Genomic DNA, 26,970 nt, shown 5'->3' on the forward strand with positions numbered 1-26,970 from the left:
AAAAAAAAAAAGAACATGATGTTAAACGCTTTTAAGATGTGTGGGAGTTTTGCTTAAAGGTGGATCAACCAGACAGTTGTTCTGCATTTCTCCTCCTAAGGACTCAAATATCCTTCTGTCAGGAACATCAGTTTCAAGTGCTGCATGTCATCAGCTGCTCCTACAGCAGCAAACGTTAATGTTCCTCTGAAATAGCCATCAATCTTCAGCTGCACAAAGAACAGGGACCTGGTTTCACGTCATTTGCCGGAGCTGCATGGGATTCCCCATGTTTCCTGCTGGATTTATAAGACTGCTACATCAAAGTGTTAACCATTTATTTTAGATTTTAAACGAGTCAGTTAAGTTCATACAGTGTAATCTCACAAAAAAAGTGTCTGATTTAAGAGAGTAAGCAGATCCTGTTCAGTATTAAATTTCCAAGAATCTTAATCATTAAAATTCAGTCTCCAATGTACAAATTGTTTCCATGTATTTGGTCAAATGTCAAAGAAATGCCAAACAAGAAGTGTTTCTGTAATATTATTTTAGCTCTGAAAAGTTGATTCCAATGAACTATGAAACAAATGATACAATTCATAATTTAAAACATGATGCAGATTCAGTTTATTTTCTGCAGACAGATCTTAAAGCGCCCTGCGACAGACGGGCAACCTGTCCAGGGTGAACCCTGCCTCTCGCCCTGAACGTCAGCTGGAGATAGACACCAGCAGCCCTCCTGACCCCACTAGGGACCAGGGTGTTAGAAAATGGATGGATGGATGGGAGATCTTAAAGCTCTTCTTTGTTTGTCCTCCACTGTTCCATCTTTGGCCATCATTTAAAAAAAGATGCAGGAGGCATTAGACTGTGTTTATGACTGCTGCATACCGTCTTTTAAGATTTGAGGTTCTTAAAAGACTCAACGTATAAAATGGATGAGAAATTATTTAAGACTTTTGAGCAAATCTTAATTAGCTGAGAGACTGCACACACCCGTTTGCATGAAATAAACGTAAAAAGGTACAAGATAGCCAACAAAGGTGCAAAAACAACAAAAAACATATCTACGCTGCACAGCGACATTGTATGCCTGATATAGGAACACGTAGGAGAAAAAAAATGTAAATTGTTTATCTGTCATAAAACCTGGTCTTGTTGTAGGAGTGTGCAGCCTTTTGAGATACACCTGCACTTGTGTAAACTGTATTTTACTTTTTATTTATACTATGACGATGCCTTTATTTTTTTACATTTTTACTTCTCTTCCTTATTTTCTAAAGAAGATAAAGAGGTCTCAAAATTGTTGAGATGTGTCCCCAGAGAAGAAGAAAAAAAAGGACATCACGTTCGTGTATGTGTGAGAGTAGGTAATAATCACAATGTGTTCCCGAGAAAAAGTAATAAAAAGGAAAATGCCACCAAATTTTCTTCAAATATAGAACATTTTATTTCACTTCGATTACATGCGGTTGAAATTCTGAAGTAAAGGTTTATCATAAACGCTTTAAAAGCCTTCATCCACTGACAATGAAAAGTTTTTTTTTTTGTCATTTACTTTTTTTTACATATTTCCCTTGTAAGAAAAAGTTCAAGTATAAAAAATTCCCAACAGTGTAAAACAACTGATTTGATGAATACGAAGCAACAGAAGCTACTGAAACCCCGACGACGGCTATACATTCTAGAAGAGAAAAAGCAGCATGTTTTTTGCTCTTTTTAAAAAAATTTTTTTTTAGTAAAACTCCTTAATAATTCCTCCCAGCTAAACGAAGAAGACTCAGAGTCAACCTGTATGCAAACAGGTCTGCATTTAAATGCACGAAGCTATTATTTAATGTTTTGTTCTAAAAAGTCCAAAAAATAAAAAGTACAGTGCATGTAACAGTGTATTAAATAGCTTCTACATCAATATTTTTGGTTGAGCATGTTAATAATAATAATAATTAATCATCATAATAATGATAGTAAACTAATCAATAACTTATATTTGCCTTGAGATGAGTACATAATAATATTGATAACACAGTACCTCCACTAAGTCTCTACTCTTAGAGTGTCAACAACCCGCAAAAATAAATAACTTAAATAATAGATTTTTTTGTCCTTTTTCTGTGTTTCTCTCATTTAAATAGCTGTAAAAATGTAAGGCACACAGACCGACATGACATCAACGAGAAAACCCCTATTTTGTCCTGACACACAGGCCAGTTGTCGGGCTAGCTTTGGAGAAAGTGTGAGTGCGTACCTCAGAGCTGGAAATGCTGATGCGACTGGAGAGAGAGAGAAAGAGAGAGAGAGAGAGAGGAGGGGGGTGGGTCGGGTGGTTTGGGGTCGAGGCGGGGGCCGGGGGGTTGAGGGGTGCAATGTCGGTTTCCAAAAGGCTCGGCCGGGGATTAAAATGTGACAGCTCAACAAACGAGCACAAACGTTGCGTTCTTTCCAGAGAGGTCCGTCTGTGCGGCACAGGAGCGGCTCCGTCCACCGATCGCCCCCCCCCCCCCCCCCCTCAGCCCCAGCAGCTGCCCTCTCCGTCACAGAGAGCAACGCCACTGTGCTGCCTTTGTCTCTTAGCGCTCTGCAGCCTCTGGATGCATGAATGTGAGTGAAATGTGGAAAAGCAACAGATTTAGTGTTTGTCATTGTCTTCCCTCTTTTGTCAGTGTTTCTGTTGTCTCTGCGAAACCCCCTCCCTCCCTCCCTCTCTCTCTCTGTAGACTGGTCAGAGCTCATGACATTTTTCAGTTTTGTTTCTTTTCTTTTGTTGATTTGTTTGCTTTGCATAGGTCAAGAGGTTAAGGCTGAGTATGAAAGGAAATGGGACATTCAGCATCAGGAAGATCATTAAGGTAGTTCTTCAAATGTGTTTTTGACACAACGATTTACGACACCTCGACTTCCAGACAGAAATGTAAAAAAAAAAATAAAAAATCGCTAACACATTGGAAAACGGTTTCATTTCCCTGATTATCAGAAAACATTAACTCAAAGAACAGAAAGAAAAATACAAGGAGGACCCTCAATGTGTGATATTAACAAGAATAATAAATAAAATAGTAATGTTATGAGGGCTTTAAATAACCAAATAACACTTTTGAAACATGACGAGTGGAAGAAAAAGAGGCTATTCCTCAAACTAACGTTAGAGACAGCATTAGGACTTAAAGGCCTACATTATACCAACCACTAGGTTCCTGTCACTCTACTCTAGAAACTACCAGTGACAATAGCAATAAGAATAGTATTCATAGTAATACCAACACTGATCATTTCCATAGTTTGTTCTGCAACCTTTTTTTCATTTTCAGCTTTTTTGTTCAGATAAAGCACAGCAAGTTGGAAAGTTCCTATCCCATCTCACCATTGTCATCACCAGCTTTTAAAGAACTTCAGCCTTGGCGCTGACCCGGCCCACCTGTCTTATTTGTGATACTTCAGCTGGGACCAGCAGTGGACCATCCGTCTCTTTGCCTGTGCTATTGCATGCGGTCGGCCTGCAGCTGCTGAGCCTGGTACTGCCCGAAGGCCGCGGCCGCAGCGGCGGCTGACCCCGGGGCGGCGGCGGCGGCCAGTGGCTGCTGGACAGCAAAGCCGTAGCCAGTGGTAGCCATGTAGCCCGGTGCGGCCGGGGAGGCGGCGTAGGGATACTGCTCATAGGCCACGGCCGCAGCTGCGTTAGCCGCTGCGGAGTACTGCGCGTAGGCAGCCCCGGTGTAGTCGATGTAAGGAGAGGTGGCGGTGGCGGTGGCAGGTGCAGCGGCTGCAGGCTGCACATGGGGGATCACCATGCTGGGCTGAACGAAGGCCTGGGGGTACACATAATGGGTCGGGATGCTGTGGGACAAACACACAGACACATGTGACAATTCAATATTTGCTTGAAATTTGGCAGTCCAAAGAAATTCACCCTGAAACTCAACTTCACCACACCGTGCACGCTCCTCACCACTCAGTTCAGTCAACAGCAACAAAGAAACTCCAGGTGGTAGCAGAAGAGCATAGGGTTGCCAAAATAGAAGAGCCAAGAAGGTCAAAGGTGAGGATAACTTTAATTAATCTGGTTAATTTATTCTCCTGGCTTTTAAAGTCTGTTAAAACAATACATTTTGTGCAGTTAAAACCTTAATCTACACATTTTAACTCATATTTTCCATTCGGTTTGTAAAAAAAAACTGAAGGCTCTGCCATATTGCCATTTAATAATTTGCTGTTTCAATTTTAGGGTATAAAATACATGATTGGACTCCCACTACAAATTAGAACAACAATGGAGAAGTCAAAACTTATTTTTCTGCATTTCTCAAGATATTTTTTCTTTATTCTACTAATAAATGTCACTTATGAACTCAATAGAAGGGAATAAAACGATCTGCAGTTGTATCCGGTCAATCGTCAATTTCTCAAAATTGTTGTCATTTCTTATTTTCAACACCAAATTACAACTTGCTAAATAAAACATTAGTGTAAATAATCAACATTGAAGTTTAGGCCTCAGTATTTTGTCACCAGAAATACAGTTGGGATCTGAGAGAGAGGTAAAAACATGGAGCATGCTGGTCGTTTTGCTTCTTTTATATCTGTCTGTGGGTAATTTCTTACACTAATTGTTTAAAATACTCTTTAATATTTTACTACAGACGCACAAATACATTGGTTGGTTAACATAATCAGGAGACTTTCAGCTGGATCAGCCCCTGACTAGTGAGCAGCTTAGCTGGAAATGTAAAAGTCAAATATCTCTCCAATCAATACCTAAGCGCTACCAGGTCGAGCTAACAATACTCTCTGGTTTGGTAGTTGCTCTTGAGTAAAGTTAGAAATATTATTAAGTATTAGCGAGGTGTTCAAAAAGATAATAAACTCAGAAGTAGCACAGAAAGCTTATAAACAATCTCCTAATTTAGGATATATGGAAACATGTCTGGGAAAGACTTAGAGCAGACAACAAGAAGGCTAAACGAACGAAGACGAAGTTCGACTGTTTCATCCTTTCAGGCTTCCAACCTGCCTGTCACTGAGCAGACCTGATTTGAACTGAGATCTACAAATAAAAATTTAAAAAACAGAATTCAGGGTGTGTAACCTGCAGCTTGAAACGGCTGCAGGGCGGCGAAAGGCAGAGAGGAGCTTACAGTGTCAGGCTGCGGGTGACGGAGGACAGGGATGATCCCAGGGACACATTGTAAAAATGTCACTGCCACTTTGACAGCTGGACAGTTTTTAAAAGGGACACTGCTGGCCATTTCCCCCTCTGTGTCGGGACAAAGAGCCAGAGAGGGGAGCCGGGACTAGGCTCTGCACCAACAGGGATGTTTCGATTAAGTAAACAGTTCTGAACAATGAAAGCATTCTGTCCTGCATGACATAGCCTTATCCCGAACCAGAACCTCTGCAGGGCCTGGCAGCCCGGCGTGAGATGAGGGATCAATGGGACTGAAATTCAGAGTCAGTTTCTGACTGATTAGGCTCCTCCTCTTCAAGGTGAAAGTGGGTCAGAGGTGAAAGACTGATGGAGAGACTCTATCATGGCAACCCTATGTTAGAGCACCCATATCTCAGCCACAAATAAAAAACAAAAAACACAAGTGGAAAAGCAAGTAAACAATGCACCACAGAGGACAAAAGAATTAAAAAAAACAATATCACAGCAAATTAACCCAATATAAGAAACATAAAAACATGAAAAGTAGGTTACAGCTATATATGGAACATGTAAAGTAACTAAAGGGCAAAGCTGGTTTATCATATTCAACACACAAACATATAGTTTTTCAAAGGCGAGTAACAAAATTCTTTTACCAAAAAAGTTTTTGGTCTTTTTTTCTTCCCTAAATCTAATTTGGAAACTCTCAAAAACAGCATTTTGTGTCATCATGTGATGCTGAAATTGTACTTTGAAGCCCACGCTAATCAATCTCAGCAGGTCCTGGCTGCTCTTCAGGGTGAGAGCCAGTATAAAAACTTCTACATGTTACTCTACAAGAGAAGCCTTTAATACTTGGAGGAATGCTTTTGAGAGGAAGTAAGCCTAGATCTATATATATATATACATATATATAACTTGGAGGATACCTGCAGATTCATTAAGACTGCAGACAACAAAGGCTTCCATGGATGATTTATTGTGTATTTTTACTTCAACTGTGACCCTTAGGATTAGTAATTAAAAGCCCCAGATTAGTTTAGCATGCTCAAAAGAAGTGCATGGAAACTTTTTATTATCCACCCATAGATGGAAAATGATGCAGATAGTGATGATGTAAGTAAAACATTAACTTTCAACACTGTTTACTTTATTTAAAACATGCATATACACAGGATGGAGTCATTATTTCATCCAATGAGACCCATGCTGCCATTTGTTTCTCATGTTTTCTCCCTTTTATACTTTTACAAAATGTAGGAGTTAGCTGTGCTGCAGTGGAGAATCATTTCCTGGCTATTTCTGACAGACTAGTGCATTTTAAAAGAATTAAAATAATACTGTTGCTGTGAGCATTAAACGTAGATCTGTTCAATCAATTTGTAGGGTATGGTAGAAGTGTAAATATACCAAGACGTGACTGTCCATGTCAACTGACTGACTTGGCCAAAATAGCAGAGAAGCCGTCAAAAAGTGTTAGAAGAGTGGAAAGAATATTGTTAAACAAACAAAAAAAAAGCATTAACAGTCTCATTAGTTTTACAACAGACCATGTATAGGGATATAAACATGAGATAATACTAAATTTAAACTTATGATCTAATTTAGACTACAGTATTTGCAAAAAGTTTGAAAGTCTTTCATTATTTTCTTTCCGTGTCCTGATCACACTCGTTGCGCTGCTCTAGCAAATAAAAAGTTGATAACATTGAACCTAAATGGAATAATCTGCAGAAGGTACTAAAATTATGGCATTTTCAAGTAAAAATGTACAGGATTAGTGATGTTACAGGCAGGTCTTGATGTTTATGCAAAGACAAAATGATCATTATTTACTGCCTTAGGTTCCTTCCTTTGCTACCAATTTAGCTTAATTTCTGAAGCATTCCCATTTAAACTTCCACATTGTTCCATTTATCTGCTGATGTTACATGACGGACTACTCCAACGCCACCGATGGCCCCCATCATCCAACACACACACACAGATATATACACCCAACTCAGAGCTTCACGCAACTGCAGTGTCAGCATTCAGGGCTTTGTGGGCCACAATGGGAGCACTTGTTTTCTTTAACACCACGAGCCCATGTGACGAAAGCTCGCAGTGAGAGAATAAGACCGAGACAGAGACATCCAGACATTTGTTTGTCACACTGGAGACTTTGGCGAGCTGAGCTGAAACGAGCATGATGGACAAAGACACATTAGCACAATAGGACCCAGGACCTTTGTGTGCTTGTGAAAGTGGACACACACAAGCATCCACCTTTCTGTTAAAGGTACCTGATCTTTGGTGTTTAGCAGTGGGCTTTAAATTGTGAACATGTGTTATTTTAAGGTAGGGAGGAGGCTGTGAGTGCACAGAAACAGTGATGTTATCCTGAAAGCAGAGTGTAAAGGCTTCAGGGAAAGTGGGTTGAATAAAAGAAAAACCACACAAAAGATTCATCTTTTAGTAAACCAGAAAACAGATGGAACAGCAGATACAAGTAATAAAAATAGCAAAGAAAAACAGCAAATAAGCAAAAAAAACCCTTTTTTTTTAGTGTGGTAAAGTTGCCACTCTTCCATAAAAACTTCAAAAAGTACAAAAAAAAAAAATCACCCCAAAAATTCAACCAATCCAATTTTTTTTTCTCTACTTTTGTTTTTCCAACATGGCACACGGTTCAGCCAACAGCACCCATTTCATTACGGCACACCAAGCTAAGCTCTACTCAAATAAAAAAAAACAACCAACAAATCAGAAATGAAACCTACGTACATGCGTCTGTAATCACCACAGCGAGAGCTCGTTTGTGCGCGATCGAGTCTACGGGTTTTTCCCTGGTCTGATTTGAGTTTAGGCTCGCAGAACGGAAAGCTTAAGCGAGAGCGAGCCTGTCGGACCAGAGAGAGAACATTGAGTCAGGCTGCAGGTTTCCATCTTTAATCCACTCAAAACATTCACACAGAAACACCTAGAGTCCTGCAATCTACATGATCTATATTATGATCGGCAGAATATCAATAATAATCCCAATATTGTTAAATATTACTAGCAAAAGTATTTCTATCCATCAAGCTTTTTTTACGTTTTGTGATGCTACATCCACAAACAACAACAAAGTGATGCATAATTTTAAAGTGAAACAAGAAAAGATACATGGTTTTAATTTTTTCCAAATAATATTTGCATGCATTTATGTTCAAGCCTGTTGAGTTAATATGCTGTGAAACCACTGAAGGTAAATATCTGCCATCTTGGGCAGTTTTCCTTCACAAGATGGCTCAAACTTGGACAGAGAGCGTCCATACTTTGACTGGACCATTTTAACGAATGAACATATTTTGCTTTAAACCATTGTGACTCTGGCTCTTTAAATTAATACTGCAGAAATGTGAAATTCTGTATAGTCTTAAAACTTTTCCAGGTTTTCTTTCAGGATTTAGCTCCATCTTGTCATCTACTTTTACCAGCTTCCATGATGCTACAAACATATTAAGTAAGGACTTCTCATGTTTTTCTTTAAGTAACGTCTTATCACTGTTCAAAAAATGCCAAATCTGTTGAGTGTTTCAAAGTTTTTCTGGGGCAACAGATTACCAGACATGAACAGTGGAGCTAAGCAGCTCGTCTGGAGTCAAAACGGGCCTCCTGGCTGCTTCTAATTAGTGTTCACTTTTTGCAGTGGTGCCATATTTTTAGAGGATGACTGAACATTGTTCTATGAGTTGTCCAAAACGTGGAATATTTCTTTTGATCACTAGAAAACCTCCGAGGCCTTTGTAGAACAGCTGCATTTATACCACATGAAAAGTAACTTCCAAACGCATTTTATTTAGGGGTAGAAGAGTAAAGAGGGCTGACTACAAATACATGCAATATTTTTTGAGTTACTTCTTGTGAAATAATTTGAAAACCATTTATCCTTTTCTGTCCACATATCAATTATGCACGTCTCTGTAGCGTTAAGTCCTAATGAAATACATGGCTGTAAGGAAACATCTGAGGTTTATTAATACTATTGTAAAACTTTATGATCCATAGCCATCAATATTTTCTTTACAGAGAAAAGACAAATTATTATTTTTTCATATAATTAAAACAAACAAGGACTCCAGAGATTCCTTACCCATAAGGCCTCTGGATGAACGCAGGGTGGATTTGGGGAACGCCGAAGGCAAAACCTGCAAAACAAAATAAAATACAAAATGAATAACTTCCATTCTGATGAACAGCTTGATCACATGGTTCTTCCTCAGAAAAATAGTGCAAAACAAACAAAGCTTCAGGTGAGAATGAGGCTGAATTGACCTGGCTGCATCACACGAGGTTTAGCCCCCAGATAGGCCAGGTTCACATTGGCCTTCCTGCCATCGATGATCGGGTTGGGGTCCTTGCAGGCCCGATCGGCGGCAGAGCGGTCCACCATCGTCACCTTATGGGGAGGAAAGCAGAGGACAAATCAAAAGATAGCTTTAATTCAAGAGATCATACAGAAAAACAAACAAAATCAACCATTTGGTGGAGCGTAAGCGTGTGGTATAAGCACGGGAGAAGCAGAGTCTGCCCATTACATCATTTAGCTCATGGCTTTCATGAAGTTGTTTTTTTTTTTTACAGAATTACATTCTGAGGTCTCAAAACTTAAGAAATACTCAAAGACATAATTTAAGGCATTACTTTGGTGACTTAGAAGTGATACTAAAATATTTTTTTATATAAATGACAAAATAAGGGATATTTCTTGCAGCTGTCAAGCTGTGGGAATCGAGGTAGGTTTGGCTGCGTTTAGATAATGTTTTAGTTGAGATACGAGAGGCTGCCAGAGCCGGCCTCAGGTATAAGCAAACTTTATGATCTGATAGATCAAAAAGGTCATATAGTTAGACAGGACAGGTTTACAAATGCACCAGTTATTGACAAATTAGAGAGAAACATTAAAGGGAACTTTTATTCCTTTAGACAGAGAAATTACAATTCTACTTACAGCCTCACATAACTTTGCTAGAAACTTTACGTGTTGCTTTTTTAAAATAAAATGTATCTTTTACTCTTTATATTCCCTACCTAGATGTAATTTTAGACTTTAGAGAGATGGCAGCAATAAGGAAAATTAAGAAAAGTTGGTTTGGATGTGACTGCTGCCTGCACTCACAAAGATAGTCAAGTTAATCAAGCAAGAGTTGTTTCTTTAAGGTAACCTGGTTTAGCTTTAGCACCAACATGGCATGTGATGAAAAACCTGACTTGTGTTTCACAATTGCAAACCAAGCAGATCCTTCTATTGCTAACATTTATCCAACAACCTCACAGTAAACTGAGGAAAAGGTGGATATCAGTAATTAAAAAAAGTCTAATCCTGATATATCGTATCCATCACACTCACCGATTTTTAAGAAGGTTTTCATGAACTGGAACAGGAAGGGATTTATTTAGTCATGGGAAGGCTAAATAAATCTGGAGGCTTATCCCTCCAGTTCACAGATTCTCTTTTCTCACACTTAAATATTTCAGAGGCAATCAAAAAAATAAATTCATAACTACCCCCCAAACCTACAAGCTGTGCCGTGTTCAGAGTCAGCAGCTCCCATCAGATGTTTGTTGTAACTAGCATTGAGTCGTTCACGTCACTGAAGAGAAATTCTGAACCACAAAAGGCATGGAGATCATGTTTAAGGTCACACAGTATTTGGTTTTATTTAAGTCTATACTTTGACTAGACCACTCCAACAGTTGTATATAGTCTAGAATAGAAATATCTTTTATGGGAAATTTCAGTGCAACAGCAGCAATGTGACAGGCGATCAAAGCAAATAGATTCACACAAAGGTAGAATATAAAATATAAAAACAGAATTAAGAATAAAAATAGTCTACAGTAAGGACAAGATTTCAACATAGATACTGTGTAGTTCTAATAGACAGTGTGCGTCAGTTCAGAGGGAGTTTTTTATTCTGTTTTTTGGTTCATTGCCTTTAGATCGAAGCCATACAACATAACCCAGGTGTGCTTGAGTTTAATTGATGGAGTTTCTCCTTCAGGATTTTATACTGGAGAGTAAAATCCATGGTTCCACCAATAACAGCAGGCCTTAGATCATCACACCATGCTCTTATTCTGAAATGCTCTTAGTTTCACGCACCAAAATGTTCCACTTTCATCCTATCAGCACATAATAATTTCCTAAAAGTCTTGGGGATTGACATATTTTTCTCAATTATTAGACGACTCTTTGCGTCCTTTTGGTTTCATCTCAGATCTCTCCCATTAAAGCCATTTTTGTCCAGTTTCTCTTTCCTTAACTTAGGCCAGCGAGGCCTGCAGAGCTTTAAATGCTGTTCTGTTTTTGTTTTTTTGTTTTTTTCCTGAACGATTTGTCAATGAAACCTTGGAGATATTATGGGTAAAGATCACACTCAAGTGAAGGTTCATCATTCTCCCATGTGTTTTCCATTTGTGGATAATAGCCCTCACTGTGGTTCTCTGGAGTCCCAAAGCCAGAGAGATGGTTTTGTAACCCTTTCCTGCCTGTTAAATATCATAGACTTTGTTTCTCATGGGTTATTAAATTTCTTGAGTTTAGGAACGATGTGTTGCGGCATCTTCCAGCCTACTTCACATTGCCAGAAAGGTTTTAATTAGAAAATAATAATAAACCTTATTTAAAAAGGGAACATGTATAAATGTCACCATTTGCTCCGATGTGCCTCATTATAGCACAATTTAAGATAATTTGCACCTGCACGTCACAAAAATAGACATACAATATTAAAATTTGACAAAAATATAACAACTAAATATAATCACTAGGGTTTAGATATAGTTCTCCTCTAATGAATTAAATAATCATTTAAAAACTGCCTTTTGTACTCAAACTGTGTTGTTATAACATTAAATGTGTTTGACCATTTGCAACGTAAGTGAGACAAAAACTCACAAACGTCCACTGAAAATAGAGAATCCAGCTCCAACTTCAAAAATTGCATTAATTAGTCACAAATAATTGAATTAAGTTGATCCAACTTGCTTTATTTACGTTTGTTTACCTTGAAAACTCAAGGATAGACTTATTTTGATTACAAAACAATCAATTAACGCCTCTTTTCATTATTATTTTTAAAAGTCGGAACTGAATATATTTTCTTTTTCTCAGCGCACTTTATTGGGCAACCCAGAAGAGTTTTTGCTCCAACAAGTTAGATCAAGTGTCTAATGCTTTAAAATGATCAGTCTGGCAGGCGATGAAGATGATATCATGATGTTTCATCTAAGCTAACGTTGGGCAACATGCGTGACTCCACTGTGAGACTATCTCAGCCCTCAGCAGCTGTCAGCGCCCTGGAAGCAACGTGTCCGGGCGCATAGCTGCGGCGCAACAAGTTGTGAGATTGCAGCAGAAGCCAGTGGCAGATATAAGCAGTGCCTCCTTATCAAAACATAAACAACCCATGACCAGAGGCAGATATATCGCTGTTGTGAAAGACAAGCCGCTGAGGCGCACAGTGGCTGATTTAACCAGCCTGTGCCATGTAAAAAAAAAAAAAAACAAAAAAAACAAAAAAAAAAAACGGCGCTGTTTTTACATGTTGGATAGTACGCGGAGCTGAAGTGAAGCTGTACTTACAAATCCATAACCTCTTGACTTGCCGGTCTGTCTGTCGGTGATCACCACAGCCTCTTCGATCTCGCCAAAAACCTCAAAATATTTCCTGAGACTTGAGTCCGTGGTGTGGTAAGGAAGACCCCCGACAAAGATCTTCGTGTAGGTCGTGTCCTTTTGCGTGGTGTGCATCGTTAGTGCCAAAACAAATATTAAAAAATAAATAAATACAGTAAACGGAAACTGTTTAAAAAAACAAAAAACAAAGGCAATCTAGTGCAAAGTGTCCTTATCAACTATTCTTTGGGTGAGAAAAAAACATGGAGGAGACCAGCAAAAAGTTGTCGACAGTGATGGAGCCTGGAGGTAGATTTATTCTGACCGCGGTCAAGAGGGCAGAAACATGGAGCGGATTGTCCCAGAGATGAGCATCAGGTGCTTCCAGCTCTCCTTCAACAACTCTGCTGTCTAACTTAATAGGTTTGGGGCCCATTCCTAACAGCGTCGCCTCTAACTCCACCCAGCTGCTCAGCGGACCGCCCCATACACACACACACACACACACACGCACACACACGTACACACACACACACACATACACACACACCCACACACACACACACACACACACACACAGGAGCGCACTAACAGCTGGACAGCCTGGGTAAAGCTCCAGAGGTGTCCTTTCAGTAACTGTTACATTTTATGTCAATTTTTATATTCTTGTTCTTATGTTTATGTCTTTGTGGAATATAAAATGTCTATGTAAAATGTTTATGTCATAAAATAGGTGCTATATGAATACATTTTCACTTACTTGACCACAGCTTGAAGTTTTTGTTGCTTCTGGTTATTTTAGGCTTCTTTTTTTTTAGATTAAGTAGGCAGGTGAAGCACCAAAAATCTTTCTTTTGCAGGGTTTTCTGCTCTGGCTGTCTTAATTTTCATTATTTTATGACGTTAAGATAATTTTACAGTGAATATATAACTCTTGTACATGTATTTCAAATGTAGTCACAAACAGAAGAAATGCCATTTCCTGTAGAGCCTGATGAGGAACCTACCTTGACGCAGCCAAACATGAATAATTCATATCGAAGCTTCTTTGTATACTTTTCTCCCTCTCAATGCAGTTCTTATCAAAAGTATTCCAAGCTTGTTTTTATTTATTTATTTACATTTTGTCACATCAAAATGTTAAAACTTTAATGTATTGCAGTGGGATTTTATGTGACAGAGCAACAAAGAGTGATAGTTGCAAAGTGAAAGGAAAATTTCACATCGTTTTTATTTCTGAAAGAACTTTTTGCCAGACAATTTTATGAAACATAGATCAAGATTGGTCATGTTGAACAAAGAGTGTCTGTAAGCATCAATTTTCAAGTCTTGCCACTAAATAATATTAATTGTATTGGACTTTGAGTGGGCCGTTCTTTATGATTTAATTTAAATAATTCATTGTAGTTCTGGCTGCATTTTTACAGACATTGTCATATTGGAAGGTGGATCTCTGACCCAATCTCAGAACATAATGCTGCCTCCACCATGTTTCACCTGGAGCACGGTGTGTCCATGTTGTATGTAATCGCCAACGTTCAATTTCCCTCTCAACTAAAAAGATTTGACAACAATGTATATTTCTTGTGGTTGACTATCACTTAAAATGTGAATGTAATCCTTAGATAATAGTGGTTTATGGTTGTAATATGGCAAAACATGGAGCCTTTCATGGCTCATGGATACTTTTGCAGGTACCTGCCTCTGTTTCTACCAGGGGGAAAGTAAAGGTAGTATTTAGATCACGTCATTACCGATTACAAAAGCAGGACATGCTAACAATGCTTCAGTTTTTCTTCTTTCAGGTTATTTATCCTTAACATACATATGTATCAGTTTATCTAATAGTATCACAGGAGCCTGCAGCCATTGTCACATCCATCTGAGTATAAGCTGTTCCTTTAAAGATCCTCCACGTTTCAGTGAAATGCAACCTGATGCAGCTCCTTACTACTGGCTCTGTTTTATTAATGCAACCACACGCCTTTTAATGTCCATAGAGAATCGTGAATAAAATGAGGGGAGGGGGCTGTTTCAAGTTTCTTCAGCTTGACAATGGGGGTCCGGTTAGGTTGCATACCCTTATTGTAAAGCTGCATGCTCATCTAAATCAGCTCTTTCTTAAACAACATGGAGCCCCATTTAAAGAGTTGATTTAGACAAACAGCTTTAATTTAGGCTGACTCTCTTGATGGATTTAACTCTACAAGGATCATAGTTTTAACATATTGATTCAGAGCTTAATTAGCTTCAAGATTAAGTAAACAATACAAAATTCCCCATGGTAAAAAACAATCAGAGATTTGGGTTTATTGAGTTTAATCACGACAAACAGAAGTGGGAAGCTTGAAACTCGAAATCTCTTCTTCATCCGTTTGGACACAACCCCTCCTGTCGAGTCCTTCAAAGCTAAAATGTAAAAATATGTTTTTATTCCTGAAACTATTAATGAAGCACTCTTTGATTTGTTTTTCCTGAAAAATCGGAATATTTAGACTCATAGCTATTCTGTATGCTTACTAGAATACTTCAGAAATAAACCTTATATCTTCTGAGATTAAAATCCCCCCTTTTTATAGTTTATTTTACAGATTCAATGGCATTATTTAAGTGAGTAGAAAACATGCATTACTCACTGAAACGACGCCATCTTGTGTTGAACAAAAAGTCTGCTCTATTTCTACCTCTTTCTAAAAAGTCAACGAAACTCTAACAAGAGCTCATTCAGTTTTTAAGGTGAGCTCAACATTACAGTTCAGTAAAAACAGAGTTCATTTGCCCTTTTACATTTGTTTAATAAGATCCATGAGGCCAACAACATCTTCTGTGAATGTGCAAAATGAAATCCTTTGGCTGCCTTCCTCTCCTCTCCTATAAAGCGCTGATTAGAGGCTCCGTTATGTGATAAACTAAAACATTTCGTCCTTGTCCTCGGCACGTTGAAAGCTGGAGTCACTCTCCAGTTCCTCTAAAGAATCGAGGAGCTCGCCCGGCCTCAGCTCCTCCACCGGAGTCAGCTCCTCTTCCTCCATCCCACCTCTCTCCAGGTGATCTCCTTCCTCTCCCATCTCCTCCCTTCCTTGCCTCGTTTTTCCCCCCTCGTGTTTTTCCTCCGGCCACTCCCTGCTGTCTCCTTCAGCCCCTTTGACCCACTCTCCTCCCAGGGCTCCTTTGCGTGGGGCCTGGCCGTGGAGCGCAGAAGCTGGAGACGCTGCCCTGGCTGCTGGGAGATGTAGCGACTCCACAGGACTCAAGGTCGAGTCTGTTTCCTCCTCGCCGCTGGAGACGGGAGCCGGTCGTCGACCTTGCGACGTGTTTGTCCTTAAACGGTTCTTCATTTCTTCTTGCTTCATCTAAAAGACGATGGAAGGAACAGATAGTCATGTGAGCGAGAAATGAGACAAATGAACGTTTCCATGTTTTTTAAAACCACAAATTTCGACGTAATTTATGAAATGGCAGGAAAAGGATACATTGCTGATTTTTTTTCCCTTACAAATAAAAATTTTAAAAGTGTGGCCTCAGTTTTTAAACACCCCCCTTTATGCTGACACCACTAAAAAAAGAGCAACATTACTGAGCAACGGAAAGTTGTGGAAAAGTTTAAAGTAGAGTTGAGTTCAGGGTTTGTACGCGCTTCCCACAGTAAAATTCAAGCACTTTTTAAGCATTTTCAAGGTACGTTTTCAAATTTTGAAGATAAAAGCAATGCAAATGAACTAAAAATAGACTATTTCAATTCACAATTATGACATAATTTACTACCACAGTGATAACTTGTGGTAGTATTCTATATTCTACAGTAAGGACAAAGTACACTAAAATACAGTAAAATGTTATGTTTTGAAATGTCTCTCTTATAAACTGCTCTGATAAAGTTACAATAAAATCTCTAAAGAGTTTTCTCAATACATTTTCTGGCATTTAGCAAATAGGAATCATTTTGGTGATTCTAACTGACCTGAAACAAGATCAATTTTGTCAAATTTAACTTCAGACAGAGAGACAAAATATGTATTTTAAAGCTGAATTAAAGCTTTTTGTTATCTTCAAGTAACTTGTTTCAACTTTAAATAACACCCTCCGATTTACATTTGCCAAACTCTGCAGTTTGAGTACCAAGAACTTTTAAGGATTTTCCAAATCTTCCAAACACCTACTTGAAAATTCAAGCATTGTCAAGGATTTCAAGCACTTTACAAACCCTAGAGGCTACGCAACAATATTCTAGGATTTCAAAATCCAACAGAAAGAAGTGAAGCCAGTCTATAGAAGTGCAATGCTATAGAATGTACTCCTTTTAGCCGGGGTAAAAGGTCATATGTATTGAGTATTGCCTCAGAGGGACTCAAAACGAAGGCATGCAACACTTTCTCATAATTATTAGTGAAATCTTTCTTAAAGCCATCTACCCTTTTTCTGACATTTCACAAACATGAGTTCCATAGCAACCCTATAAATCAGGTTTGTGGTTGTAATGTGTGAGGAGCACAAGACATTAACATTGACCCAAAAACTCCACCTTGCGTCTCTCCTCAGCCAGCCTCATTTTTTCATCAAACTCTTCTCTGCTGTGGCTTTGAACCTTTTTGGCCTTCAGTGACTCCAACCTGGCAGGAAGTCTTCTAGTGACGCGTCTGGATTCGTGCTAATAAGACAAAACACACATTTTCACTAGAATTACTTTTGCTGCAACAACTGAAATGCAGTTTACCGGTTTATTTCAAATGCTGTGCCTCCTTCTACACTCAAGACATGTCACAGCGTTTAAAGTGATGTTGCTGACAAACGTTTTGTTGCATTCAGGAACAATGACATTATGTCCAACTCTAGTTCCTAAAGTTTTGTAAATGAAGGCAAGTCTTCACAGGCTATTTTGCACCTCGAATGCGGGATTTCTAAATTGTATTAACTCAAAATGTACTTAATCCTGGCCTTCATTCACTTTCTTTTATTTTATCCTGCAGAATTGATCTTGATTATAAAGTTGGACCTGTTCATAGACATGATGAAGGTTATAAGTAATTGGAATAAAAGCAGGAAAAATGTAACTTTTAAAGTGTGGCGTGACTCTGCGACATACTGGTTAAGTTTAGCATAAAAAATATATTGCCCTGACATAACAAAAGACACTTAAAACTTAAGTATTTGATTATTTTTTTAACACCTTATTAATTAATTACAACATGTCTGATGAGATATGACACACTTCCTACCTCCTGTTAAAAGGAATTTAACATTAAATAAGTAATTATATAAGATTATACAAAACACTAACGTATAAGTTTAACAATATATGATGGTTCTGTTTTGAATTTTGACTGGAATTTGAGATAAATTTGAGATGTTTCTGCTTTTGCCTGTATTTTAAAGGGCTGTTCACTGAACTCAGTTGAAACTCTTTGGGACAATAAAAATCTAAAAATATCATATGACATCAAATGAGTAGGAAATTCTCAAAACTGACCAATGTTTAAGCTCAAGACGTATCAAAGATAAATTCCAGTTCTAACATTAAAACAGGTACTGGTTGATCGTTTCAGCCACAGAAAGTGAGGCTCCCACCATGATGCAGTAGGCAGCTCCACTGTCTTTCTCCTGTATTTGTCCCACTGGGATGATGCCCTGACTCCACAGCTCTTCCAGTATCTCCATGGACTTGAGACGCCCCTGGGCTGTGACGTCATCCTGCAGCAAGTCCGACTCAGCATCTGAAGTAAAATCAATTCGAAGAGTAATTTTTTTTTGCCCCCTTTCATGCAACATGATGAGTTTTTTTTTTTGTTGTTGTTAGCTAGTTTGCAAGTGAAACTCACCATTTGGTGCAACACATTCCATGAGGCTCTCTGACGGTAGAGGAGGGATTTTATTTGGTAATCCTCCAGGTAACACCAGATGGTCTCTGTTTTCCATCATGACCCCGCTGTCCGTTGTGCCCTTTGACCTGGCTGAGTCGCCACGTCCGCTGGATTTAGATCCTGCTTCATCCTGATACAAAAGGAGAGACGGAGAGAAAATTACGACTCAGACCTTTACAAAGTAGTCGTTATACTTTCTGAATGTTTTTACTGATGCTGTCATGAACCAATGAAAGTGTTAAGATTAATAAAGATCAGAAAATGTTTTATTAGTCCCACAAGTGGGAAATTTAAGTGGACAGAACAAAATAAAAGTAACATAAATTAAAAACAACAGAATAAAAAACAGTACAGTGTAGAAAGAACACCATATAAGTAAAACTAGAAATATAAGTACAACTACGTCAATATATACTGTATATTATATTATACAGTTGAAATATAAGTGCATATATATATATATATATATATATTTACAAACATTTACATGCACATATGCCTATACATACTTACAGTACATATACATATGTACATGCACCCACAGACATGTATATGTAAACGTAAATACAAAAAATAAATGATGATAATTTACATATATAAATGTGCATAACTCAACTGAAACAAGAGGAATTCATTTCAACAGAAACAAGTTAATTCAAACACCTTAATCAATCCGCAAAAAAATAACAAAAAAATATAATACAAAGGTGAGCCAGTGATGTTGTTTTGTTTTTAGATAACATAAGCAAAGTCAGAGTAATTATGTTCGTTTTGTTTTTTAAGTTTAAACAACTTATCAGATTTTACAGTGTAAGCTGGGCGACTTTTAAGTGAGCACAGCCTTTATTATTATTATTATTATTATTATTATTATTATTATTATTATTATTATTATTATTATTATTATTATTATTATTATTATTATTATTATTATTTATTTATTTACTCCAACAGCTGGCACCCAACAATTCAACTCAAACGACTGACAGTTTCAAACACCTCTGCAGGTAAACAGCGGCTACTTTCTCCAGAGTTTGAGCCACTTAACGCAGGTGGAAACGCCGAGCATACCTCGTCGCGGCTCGCCTCCGCCAGCGGGTGAACCACGACGCCCGTGGAGCTTGAACATCCCATCTTTGGCAGGTCAAAAAGCGGACGGATGAGAAATGCGTCGCGTTTTTACCCCTGCAGTTTGTATACAATTACCCGTCGTGCATACTTTCACACAGTCTCTGTCTCCATGGCCCCGACCCGTTGCTAGGGCCCGTTGCTACAATAAATCTGACCCGGTTGATACCCAGGAACAAACAGAGAGCGACCAGCGAAAACATCTCTGGAGATGGGTTACACTTAATTACTGCAGGTCACACCTCTACGGAGGTCAAACAGAGAGGAATCTTGTTTCCTGAAAAATAAAGGTTTTAGCTGAAAAATAAAATAAAATAAGTGGAAACAGCATGTTGATATTTGAATGTTGAAAACAAACAAAAACATTAATTTAAAAAAAAAGAAAAAGGATAATTATTACTTGACATTACTCATTACTTTGAGATTTTTTGTTTGTTTTAAGGAGGGTGGGGGGAATAGCAGCTACTGTACATTTAGTTTGCATTTATAAATCAGGAAATATCAATGTATTTTAAAGATGCTTAAACCTGGATGATAAAATGACTACTCAATGTGCAAAACTTTGCTTCGGTCCCAAATTTCTTCATATATTATAACTGTAGACTCTCAATGATTTATTGAATGCTTAATTATCTTGTATTTTTCAAGTAACAGAAGCAAACTAAAGCCAGTTTACATAAAAAAAACAATTCACTTTTATTTGCACATGACTGATGAGTAATAAAATACAATATGTGAGCATTCTTCACTAATTTGAGAGGCTTGATGAGATTTCAAGACGCTCATGCCCACAGTTTTGCCTCTCAACTTTTTTTTGTTTCCTTTCCAAATAATCCAAGCAATGCAAATTTAAAAAAAAAAACCCATTAATTTCTCTCTAAACCCCAACAGCTCAATGACGGACACTCAAAGAAAACAAGTTCATATAAATAGTGCTAGGCATTTTATTGGCAGTGCCACGTAAATAAGACTATAGGTGGCAGCAGCAGCTGCGTCTACTGCATGTCGGGGTGAGGGCTGGAGCTCTGAGTGATTCTACAAAGCCTGGGTTTGTTACCCAGAACCACAGATGTGTCGACAGCCAGCCGGAAGCTCTGGTGGAGGGCCTGGCACTTCCGCGCCACGTCAAGCGTTTGAGCATTTTTCAACAGTTTCTCCTCCACAAAGATCAGATGTTTCTGTGCCACGGCCAGGTTCTGCCTGTGAAGGACGGCAACAGGAGGGTCAGTCGGCAGAAAGTCGGGTGACAGACGGATTACTGGGGGAGGGAGAGAACTTACTGGGTGAGCTGCAGCACCGACTGAAGACCAGCAAGCATCTTTGCCAGGTCCTGTCTCTCCAGAACGAGAGCGTTATGGGGCTAAAAGAAGGACGAGAAAAACCCGGTTATGATTTGTTTCAGCTGTAACAAAAACAAGAAGAAAAGAAAAATCTAATAATACAACTACAACCCTCAGGCTGCAGCACCTACATTGTCCAGGCAAAGCTCAAATCGGGGTCTCTGGTTGAGGATTTCCAGAAGGTGGGTGATCTGGTGCAGCCTGGACTCACAGTTCTGAATATGTTGGAGCAGTCTCTGAATGTCTTTGTTCAGATCAGAAATCTCTTGCAGGATCTGGAGGTTACAGACAAATCAAGGAGTGAAATGACCAAGTTTGAGATGCTGTGAGATTGTGTGAAAAGTTGCAGCATGCTGACCTTCTGTTTCTCTAAGTTCAGTGAATCCTGGAGCTTGGTCAGCTCCTGGATCTTCCTCCTGATTGCTTCTGCAGTGCTGTTGCGTTGGCGCTCGTAGGCATCTTTCAGCTGTAATCGTCGGAAAGATGACAGACATTAACATATTTCACTGACCCTAGTACAGCAATTATTTTGGTTATTTTAATGAAGAATATCCAGGATAATAAAATGCGACACTTATCAAAGCAATTTCCTAGCCTGTGAACTTGCTTACTGGCAATGGCAATAAAGTGAATACGATTCTCATTAATGTTATATTGTGTGGAGAAATGTTAATTTATGTTTAACTTACAGTTAGCATAATTGCTAACATTTATTAAAACCGATTGCCTGCCATGGACTCCAAAGTAGTCGCCATATTTTAAGAACTAACATGGACTGGGAACGTGGTGATATGCAAACTTGGGATTGCCTGGGAACTTCTCACGTGGACAAGGAAAATGTTTTCTTCACAGAGGTGTTATGGTGGTCAAAGGGGACAGAAACAGAGCTATCTGAGCTCAATGACAAGAGGTATGTTGGGAACAGTCACCTACAAAGCATGCTGATGGAGCAACATGCAGTGGGACAGTCTTGGTGCATCTCTAATCAATAATTAAGAACTGGAAACTTTGAGCCAACATGATAATGATCAGAAACAAGCAGCAGGACCAAGTATGTTGAGAAAAGGCTTTTTGTAAATCCTGGGCACAACTATAATACATCTATTTTGTGTCTCTGCAACTTGCTAAAGAACATTTATCTAAAGATTATTGAGGATGTGTGTCTATATTTCAGCCTTTGTGCATAAATTTGACCCAATGCATAGATGAAAACGATTGAATATATAAACTTTACTGCCATTTCTCCCTTTAAAAAATGCACAATTTGAAGCCCCGCCTCCCCCCAAAAAAGAGTAAGACATTTCTGGCTATGATTCATGTATGTAAACTCCTGTCAGTAGCTGTAGATGTGACTTGGTCTTACATTGGCCAGGAGGAACATCAGGTTTGCCCTGCAAGCGGACGAGTCCTTCAGCAGGTTTTCAGCTGTCAGCTTCAGGTTTTGGCAGTGAGATAGCCACGTCTCATAGCTCACATGGTTTGGTTTGATTGAGGGAGCAGGTATGTGAGAGCATGGGGTGTCCACCTCAAAGGTGATACATTTGGTGGTGAGTTTGATGGCTTCGACCTTGTCTTGAAAATCATGCAGCAGCCGAGAACGGACTGCCTTCAGAGCGCTGCAACAAGGAAAACAGAAGTTAAAGCTAATCTTCCTACTGAAGGTTAACTTGTGCGCCAGTCTGATTAATTCAGACTTTTCTTTTTATGTCTGACCCTAGCTTGTCGAGTAGGATGAAGATCTGCTTCTGCAGCACCTCTCTGCTCTCGTTGGTCATCTGCTCCTCTTTCTTCAGCTTGAGGAAGACTGGGTCCTGTCTCATACCCTCCGAGCACAGGCTGCTGCTGAGAGCCACGCAGTCACTCAAAAGCTGACTGTACAGCTGTCTCTCCTGGAGACAGTTCTCTGCCGTCTCTTTCGCCTGAGGGCACGATAAATTTTACAAAATAGTCCGCCTTTGTTCTCTGAGAGTTTGATTGCTGATGCAGGTACCTGCTCCACACAGATGATTTCTCTTTCTATCCGCCGGATTAACTCATAAATATGGGCCTGCCAATGGCTGATCTCCATGTGGCGGGATGTGAAATGCCCCATGGTGTCACGAACAGACAAAGGAACCTTCAATGATAAAAGGGAAATACACCTGAAATCAAGAAACCTCCAACAAAAAATATGACCGGATGAATTATTGAGCTACAGTGTCCCAATAATTTAGTTAAACAAAGGCATTTCAATTTATGCTATCCAACAAAACATCTCAAAATTTAGCAGTTTGGCTCAGCAGTTGGGCCTTACCCGGGCGATATTATTGCTATGCAGGGAAAAGAAGATTTCATTCAGCTTCACATAGTGGTCCTTCTGAGGTCGTGGTTTGTTGTATGACAGACTTATACCGTCAGCCAGAGCAGGGAGAGTCAGTTTACCTTCTGATTCCTGCAGGCAATCCATCTTTGGATTATTTTTCCTGTGACATAAAAAAAGCAAAAAATGCACCAAAAATAACTTAGTTTTACCTGAAATACTGCCAAGAGAAAATGGTGAATTTGATTAAGATTTTTCAGATTTGATCTGTGAAAAGTAACACTAAACACGCTTACTTACCACATTGTTTTGGTTTTCTGTAAAGAAGGCCAAAATGTTGACTATCAGTTCAGTTGGAAACAAAAGTGTTGGGACAACAAGAAGCCTATTTGCAATGAGTAGAGCATGGAAGACTCAAACGTTCTCCAAGGAAACAGGTTTAAATGTCAACAAAGTTAAAAACAAGTAGTGGTATCCATGATTATGGTCCATTTTCAGAACAAATCAAACAATAACAACTTGAATTCTGCAAAGAACTACTATAGCAAAAATTATTGCATTAGTTAAACCTGCCTAGCAAAATAAATGTGGCCAATATTTAGTAGAAAATGAAAATAAACTTAAACTTAGGACAGGTTAAAAAAAATTCCAACTTCTTGTAAACTGTAGTCACAGCTTTACCTAAAGAAAATTGACCTAGCAAAAGTGTCACTCATGTTTCAACTAAAATGAATAAACTAGCTAAAGCTTAGGCTTGTGCCCTACATCTTTGTTTACAAGTTAAACACAGATGTTTAACTTTTATTTTTACGACTTAAACAAGGTAGAGTGCAATTAAAATTAATAACATTAGTAATATAATATTAATGAGACTTGAAATCAAGATGTAAAAATTCCAAAGGCCCCAGAAAACCTGGAATATTTTTGTTTTTTTTCACATGACTGTCCATGTATGTTACCTACACACCAAACAAGCAACGTCTCTGCTTTGTGAGACGTGCAATTATATTGTAAGATATTCATATATCCTCCAAAAAAAGTATTTCTGATAATATTGCAAAGAAACACGTGTTTTAACTACATTTTTAAATGAACCGGCACTCACAATATGGCGGCAACGTTGACGTACGACGAGACTTTTTGTCTAATTCTATTGGTCGGTGAGTGAAGTACATCCGGTTGCTGATAGCGGAAGTGTTTACTCTGGAGACCACACCGATTTTAGCTACAAAATTCAGCAAATTATCCTAATTCGCGGTAAATTGTGCCGTTCTAGAAATACCGACCAACTTATCGGTTGCTTTTACTGCTGGTATGTGGGAATAAGGTATGTGTGGCATAGATTTTTGGAGTTATTTGCCCATTTGGTTTGTCGCGCTTTCGCTACATTAAACCATAATGGTTGCAAATGGATAGTATTTTGATGTGATACAATAGAAACCCTGGTGTTTTTCACACTGCTTGTAAAAAATATGTTGTTTTTTTCCCCCTGATATATCAAAATGAAACAGTGATCACCAGAACCTCGTAAAAGAATCGGTTATGATCTGATTAAACCTTTGGCCACTTTGGATTTAAATATGCTTCAAAATCAACAAAAGAATGGTTTCTCTTGAGGAAATTAAACGTGTGAAATTTTATAGAGAAAACTGTCTACAAGCGATGTCCTCACAATCTTAGAGATTTAGAGAACTTCTACTAAATTAAAGGTAAAAATGTAACATCACTTTGCTGGATGCTGACAAAGAGAAGACTTTTCTAGTTTTCATATTTCAACCCCTGACATATTTGATTTCAGTCGAATTATGCTGGATAAATATCCTGTATAATTCGACTAAAGAGTTATAAGGTCAGATAAGTTTTGAAATTATGCATCATAGTTGAAAAAGGTAATATTTTAACAGGGCTATGTTCTACTTTTTATGCTCCCATTAAATAATTATGATTGTGATACCGTCACACACTGTATAAAAATAATTTTTTTTCCCATCCTTTGGTGTTGGATCAAACTACTTCTTTGTTTAGATTGCTTATTTATATTTTCATGCTATGGGAATTATAAGATTTTTATTTCTTAGAAATTTCTTTTTAACTTTCAGTACATTTCATTGGCATTTGGAAGAATTTCCTTTTAAACTGCATCACTTGAATCCAGCATTTTGGGAATTATTCCACAGGCTTCTCAAAAAGGGCTTCATGATGCCGGCACCAAAACAATGACGTTCTCGTTTATAACCAATTTGGTTTTATTCTTAGGGTCATTTTCCATTTAGGAGACACATTTGTGGCTGAGTTTTAACTTCCTGGTTGATGTCTTGAGATTTTACTTCCAATATTTCCAAACAATTTTCTTACTTCATATTTTCTGAAGTGCATCAGTCTCTACTGCAGGAAAACGCTTCCCACCACGAGACGCTCGTGCTGCACAGTCGGGATGGTTTTCTCAAGCTTTCGAGTTTGCCTTTATCCCTTCAAACGTAAAAAGGGTTCGCATTATGAACTAAAACTTCAATTTAGTTTCATCAGACCACAGGACATGTCTCCAAAAAATAAGATCTTTTCCCCTGAGTTCATTCAGAAACGCATTAATCTTTAGGACACAGAAAGATGAACCAGACAGGTTTAACTTCAGACAGTAAAAAAACAAGGTCTATGTGTCTTTTCAATCAATACATGCAAACTTCTGGTTTCAACTGAAACTGTTTATAGTCATAGTAATCCTAGTGTACACAAACTAATTGATTTAACAAAAAGGCTACAAAAAAAATCCTCTCTCATTTTTGCATTTTATAAATAGAAATAATTCTGGGTAAGCTAAGTCAAAGATTAAACATTTGATTTAATCTCAAAGACCGTGTTGCGGTGTATCCAATTAGATGCTTTTAACTGCAGAACAGAATTAAAATAGCATGCTGATTTATAATTACGTTTGCTCTCTATTTTCGGAAAGCTGCAATGGACACATCACCTTTCTACGGCGTTCCGCCGATTGAAAGCGACGACAGCTGCCTCAGTGACAGCGACAGTGACAGCGACGAGGACAACAGAGCAACACCAAGTGACGACAGCAGCGCCGACGAAGACCCTGACTGGACTGACGACGCGACTGCGCGCACCAGCGCTGCCACGACGAGAAGGACGTCGGCCGCTGCTTCGACGAAATGGCAGGAGGTCGTGTGGGACTCGGTTCAACAGCAGACCTCTGCAAAACACTATCCTGTCTGGCAAGGCACCCTTCCAGATGCGGATGAAATCAGAGAACCCGTTCAGTACTTCCGAGACTTTTTCGACGCCGAACTTTTGGAAACGATTTCGCAGCAAAGTAATCTATATTGTGCACAAGAAAATCCCAACAGTGCCCTTAAATTGGATCCCAGTGAGCTGGAGCAGTTTATTGGCACTGTGATGTATATAAGTGTTGTACACTTGCCAAGGTTACGGATGTACTGGTCCAATGATTGTCGAATACGGCAGGTGGCCGATGTGATCTCCCGAGACCGATTTGACGAAATTACAAAATTCCTTCACTTCAACGACAACAACAACATGGCGGCGAGCAACAGAGACAAGCTCTTCAA

General features: G+C 38.7%; 4 protein-coding genes across 5 annotated transcripts in view; 1 reads left to right on the forward strand and 3 right to left on the reverse strand.

Annotated features, from left to right (window-relative positions):
- Positions 1–2,504: 2,504 nt before the first annotated feature.
- On the reverse strand, positions 2,505–13,214 carry LOC102225518 (RNA-binding protein 24). The gene is made up of 4 exons (XM_005797357.2): positions 12,735–13,214; positions 9,422–9,545; positions 9,240–9,294; positions 2,505–3,813 (listed from the first exon to the last, which is right to left on the reverse strand). Exons 1-4 carry the CDS (start codon positions 12,900–12,902, stop codon positions 3,456–3,458), a joined length of 705 nt encoding a protein of 234 aa, XP_005797414.1. The 5' UTR covers positions 12,903–13,214; the 3' UTR covers positions 2,505–3,455.
- A 1,919-nt stretch (positions 13,215–15,133) lies between these two features.
- Positions 15,134–19,841, reverse strand: stmnd1 (stathmin domain containing 1). Its single transcript, XM_023344906.1, has 5 exons — positions 19,697–19,841; positions 18,584–18,755; positions 18,333–18,478; positions 17,290–17,415; positions 15,134–16,120 (listed from the first exon to the last, which is right to left on the reverse strand). Exons 1-5 carry the CDS (start codon positions 19,757–19,759, stop codon positions 15,677–15,679), a joined length of 951 nt encoding a protein of 316 aa, XP_023200674.1. The 5' UTR covers positions 19,760–19,841; the 3' UTR covers positions 15,134–15,676.
- An 877-nt stretch (positions 19,842–20,718) lies between these two features.
- LOC102224398 (tektin-4-like) lies at positions 20,719–23,740 on the reverse strand. The gene is made up of 9 exons (XM_005797439.3): positions 23,693–23,740; positions 23,387–23,555; positions 23,084–23,209; positions 22,807–23,012; positions 22,457–22,709; positions 21,452–21,559; positions 21,225–21,368; positions 21,034–21,113; positions 20,719–20,953 (listed from the first exon to the last, which is right to left on the reverse strand). Exons 1-9 carry the CDS (start codon positions 23,695–23,697, stop codon positions 20,749–20,751), a joined length of 1,296 nt encoding a protein of 431 aa, XP_005797496.2. The 5' UTR covers positions 23,698–23,740; the 3' UTR covers positions 20,719–20,748.
- LOC102224647 (piggyBac transposable element-derived protein 2-like) overlaps positions 21,221–26,970 on the forward strand; it is a 7,076-nt gene continuing 1,326 nt past the window's right edge. Inside the window, exons 1-2 of one of the 2 annotated variants that reach the window (XM_023344897.1) lie at positions 21,221–21,275; positions 26,343–26,970. The exon at positions 26,343–26,970 is cut by the window's right edge and continues 1,326 nt beyond it. In XM_023344897.1, the coding sequence (XP_023200665.1) occupies positions 26,348–26,970 (623 nt within the window). In that variant the 5' untranslated portion in view covers positions 21,221–21,275; positions 26,343–26,347. Of the gene's footprint in view, positions 21,276–24,586; positions 24,720–26,342 lie in introns of those variants that run through there. The other variant, XM_005797440.2, reaches the window with a different exon arrangement.

Source organism: Xiphophorus maculatus, chromosome 13 (assembly GCF_002775205.1).
Source record: "Xiphophorus maculatus strain JP 163 A chromosome 13, X_maculatus-5.0-male, whole genome shotgun sequence".
In the NCBI taxonomy this organism is placed as follows: Eukaryota; Metazoa; Chordata; class Actinopteri; order Cyprinodontiformes; family Poeciliidae; genus Xiphophorus; species Xiphophorus maculatus.

Coding starts and splice junctions, on each gene's coding strand:
- stmnd1 (XM_023344906.1), bottom strand. CDS start 19,759: ATGGGATGTTCAAGCTCCACGGGCGTCGTGGTTCACCCGCTGGCGGAG. Junction 18,756..19,696: donor CGGAGGCGAGCCGCGACGAG/GTATGCTCGGCG, acceptor CTTTTGTATCAG/GATGAAGCAGGATCTAAATC. Junction 17,416..18,332: donor GAGCTGCCTACTGCATCATG/GTGGGAGCCTCA, acceptor TTGTCTTATTAG/CACGAATCCAGACGCGTCAC.
- LOC102225518 (XM_005797357.2), bottom strand. CDS start 12,902: ATGCACACCACGCAAAAGGACACGACCTACACGAAGATCTTTGTCGGG. Junction 9,546..12,734: donor AGTCAAGAGGTTATGGATTT/GTAAGTACAGCT, acceptor CCTCCCCATAAG/GTGACGATGGTGGACCGCTC. Junction 9,295..9,421: donor ACCTCGTGTGATGCAGCCAG/GTCAATTCAGCC, acceptor TTTGTTTTGCAG/GTTTTGCCTTCGGCGTTCCC.
- LOC102224398 (XM_005797439.3), bottom strand. Junction 23,013..23,083: donor AAATCATCTGTGTGGAGCAG/GTACCTGCATCA, acceptor TCGTGCCCTCAG/GCGAAAGAGACGGCAGAGAA. Junction 21,114..21,224: donor TTGAGCTTTGCCTGGACAAT/GTAGGTGCTGCA, acceptor TCCTTCTTTTAG/CCCCATAACGCTCTCGTTCT.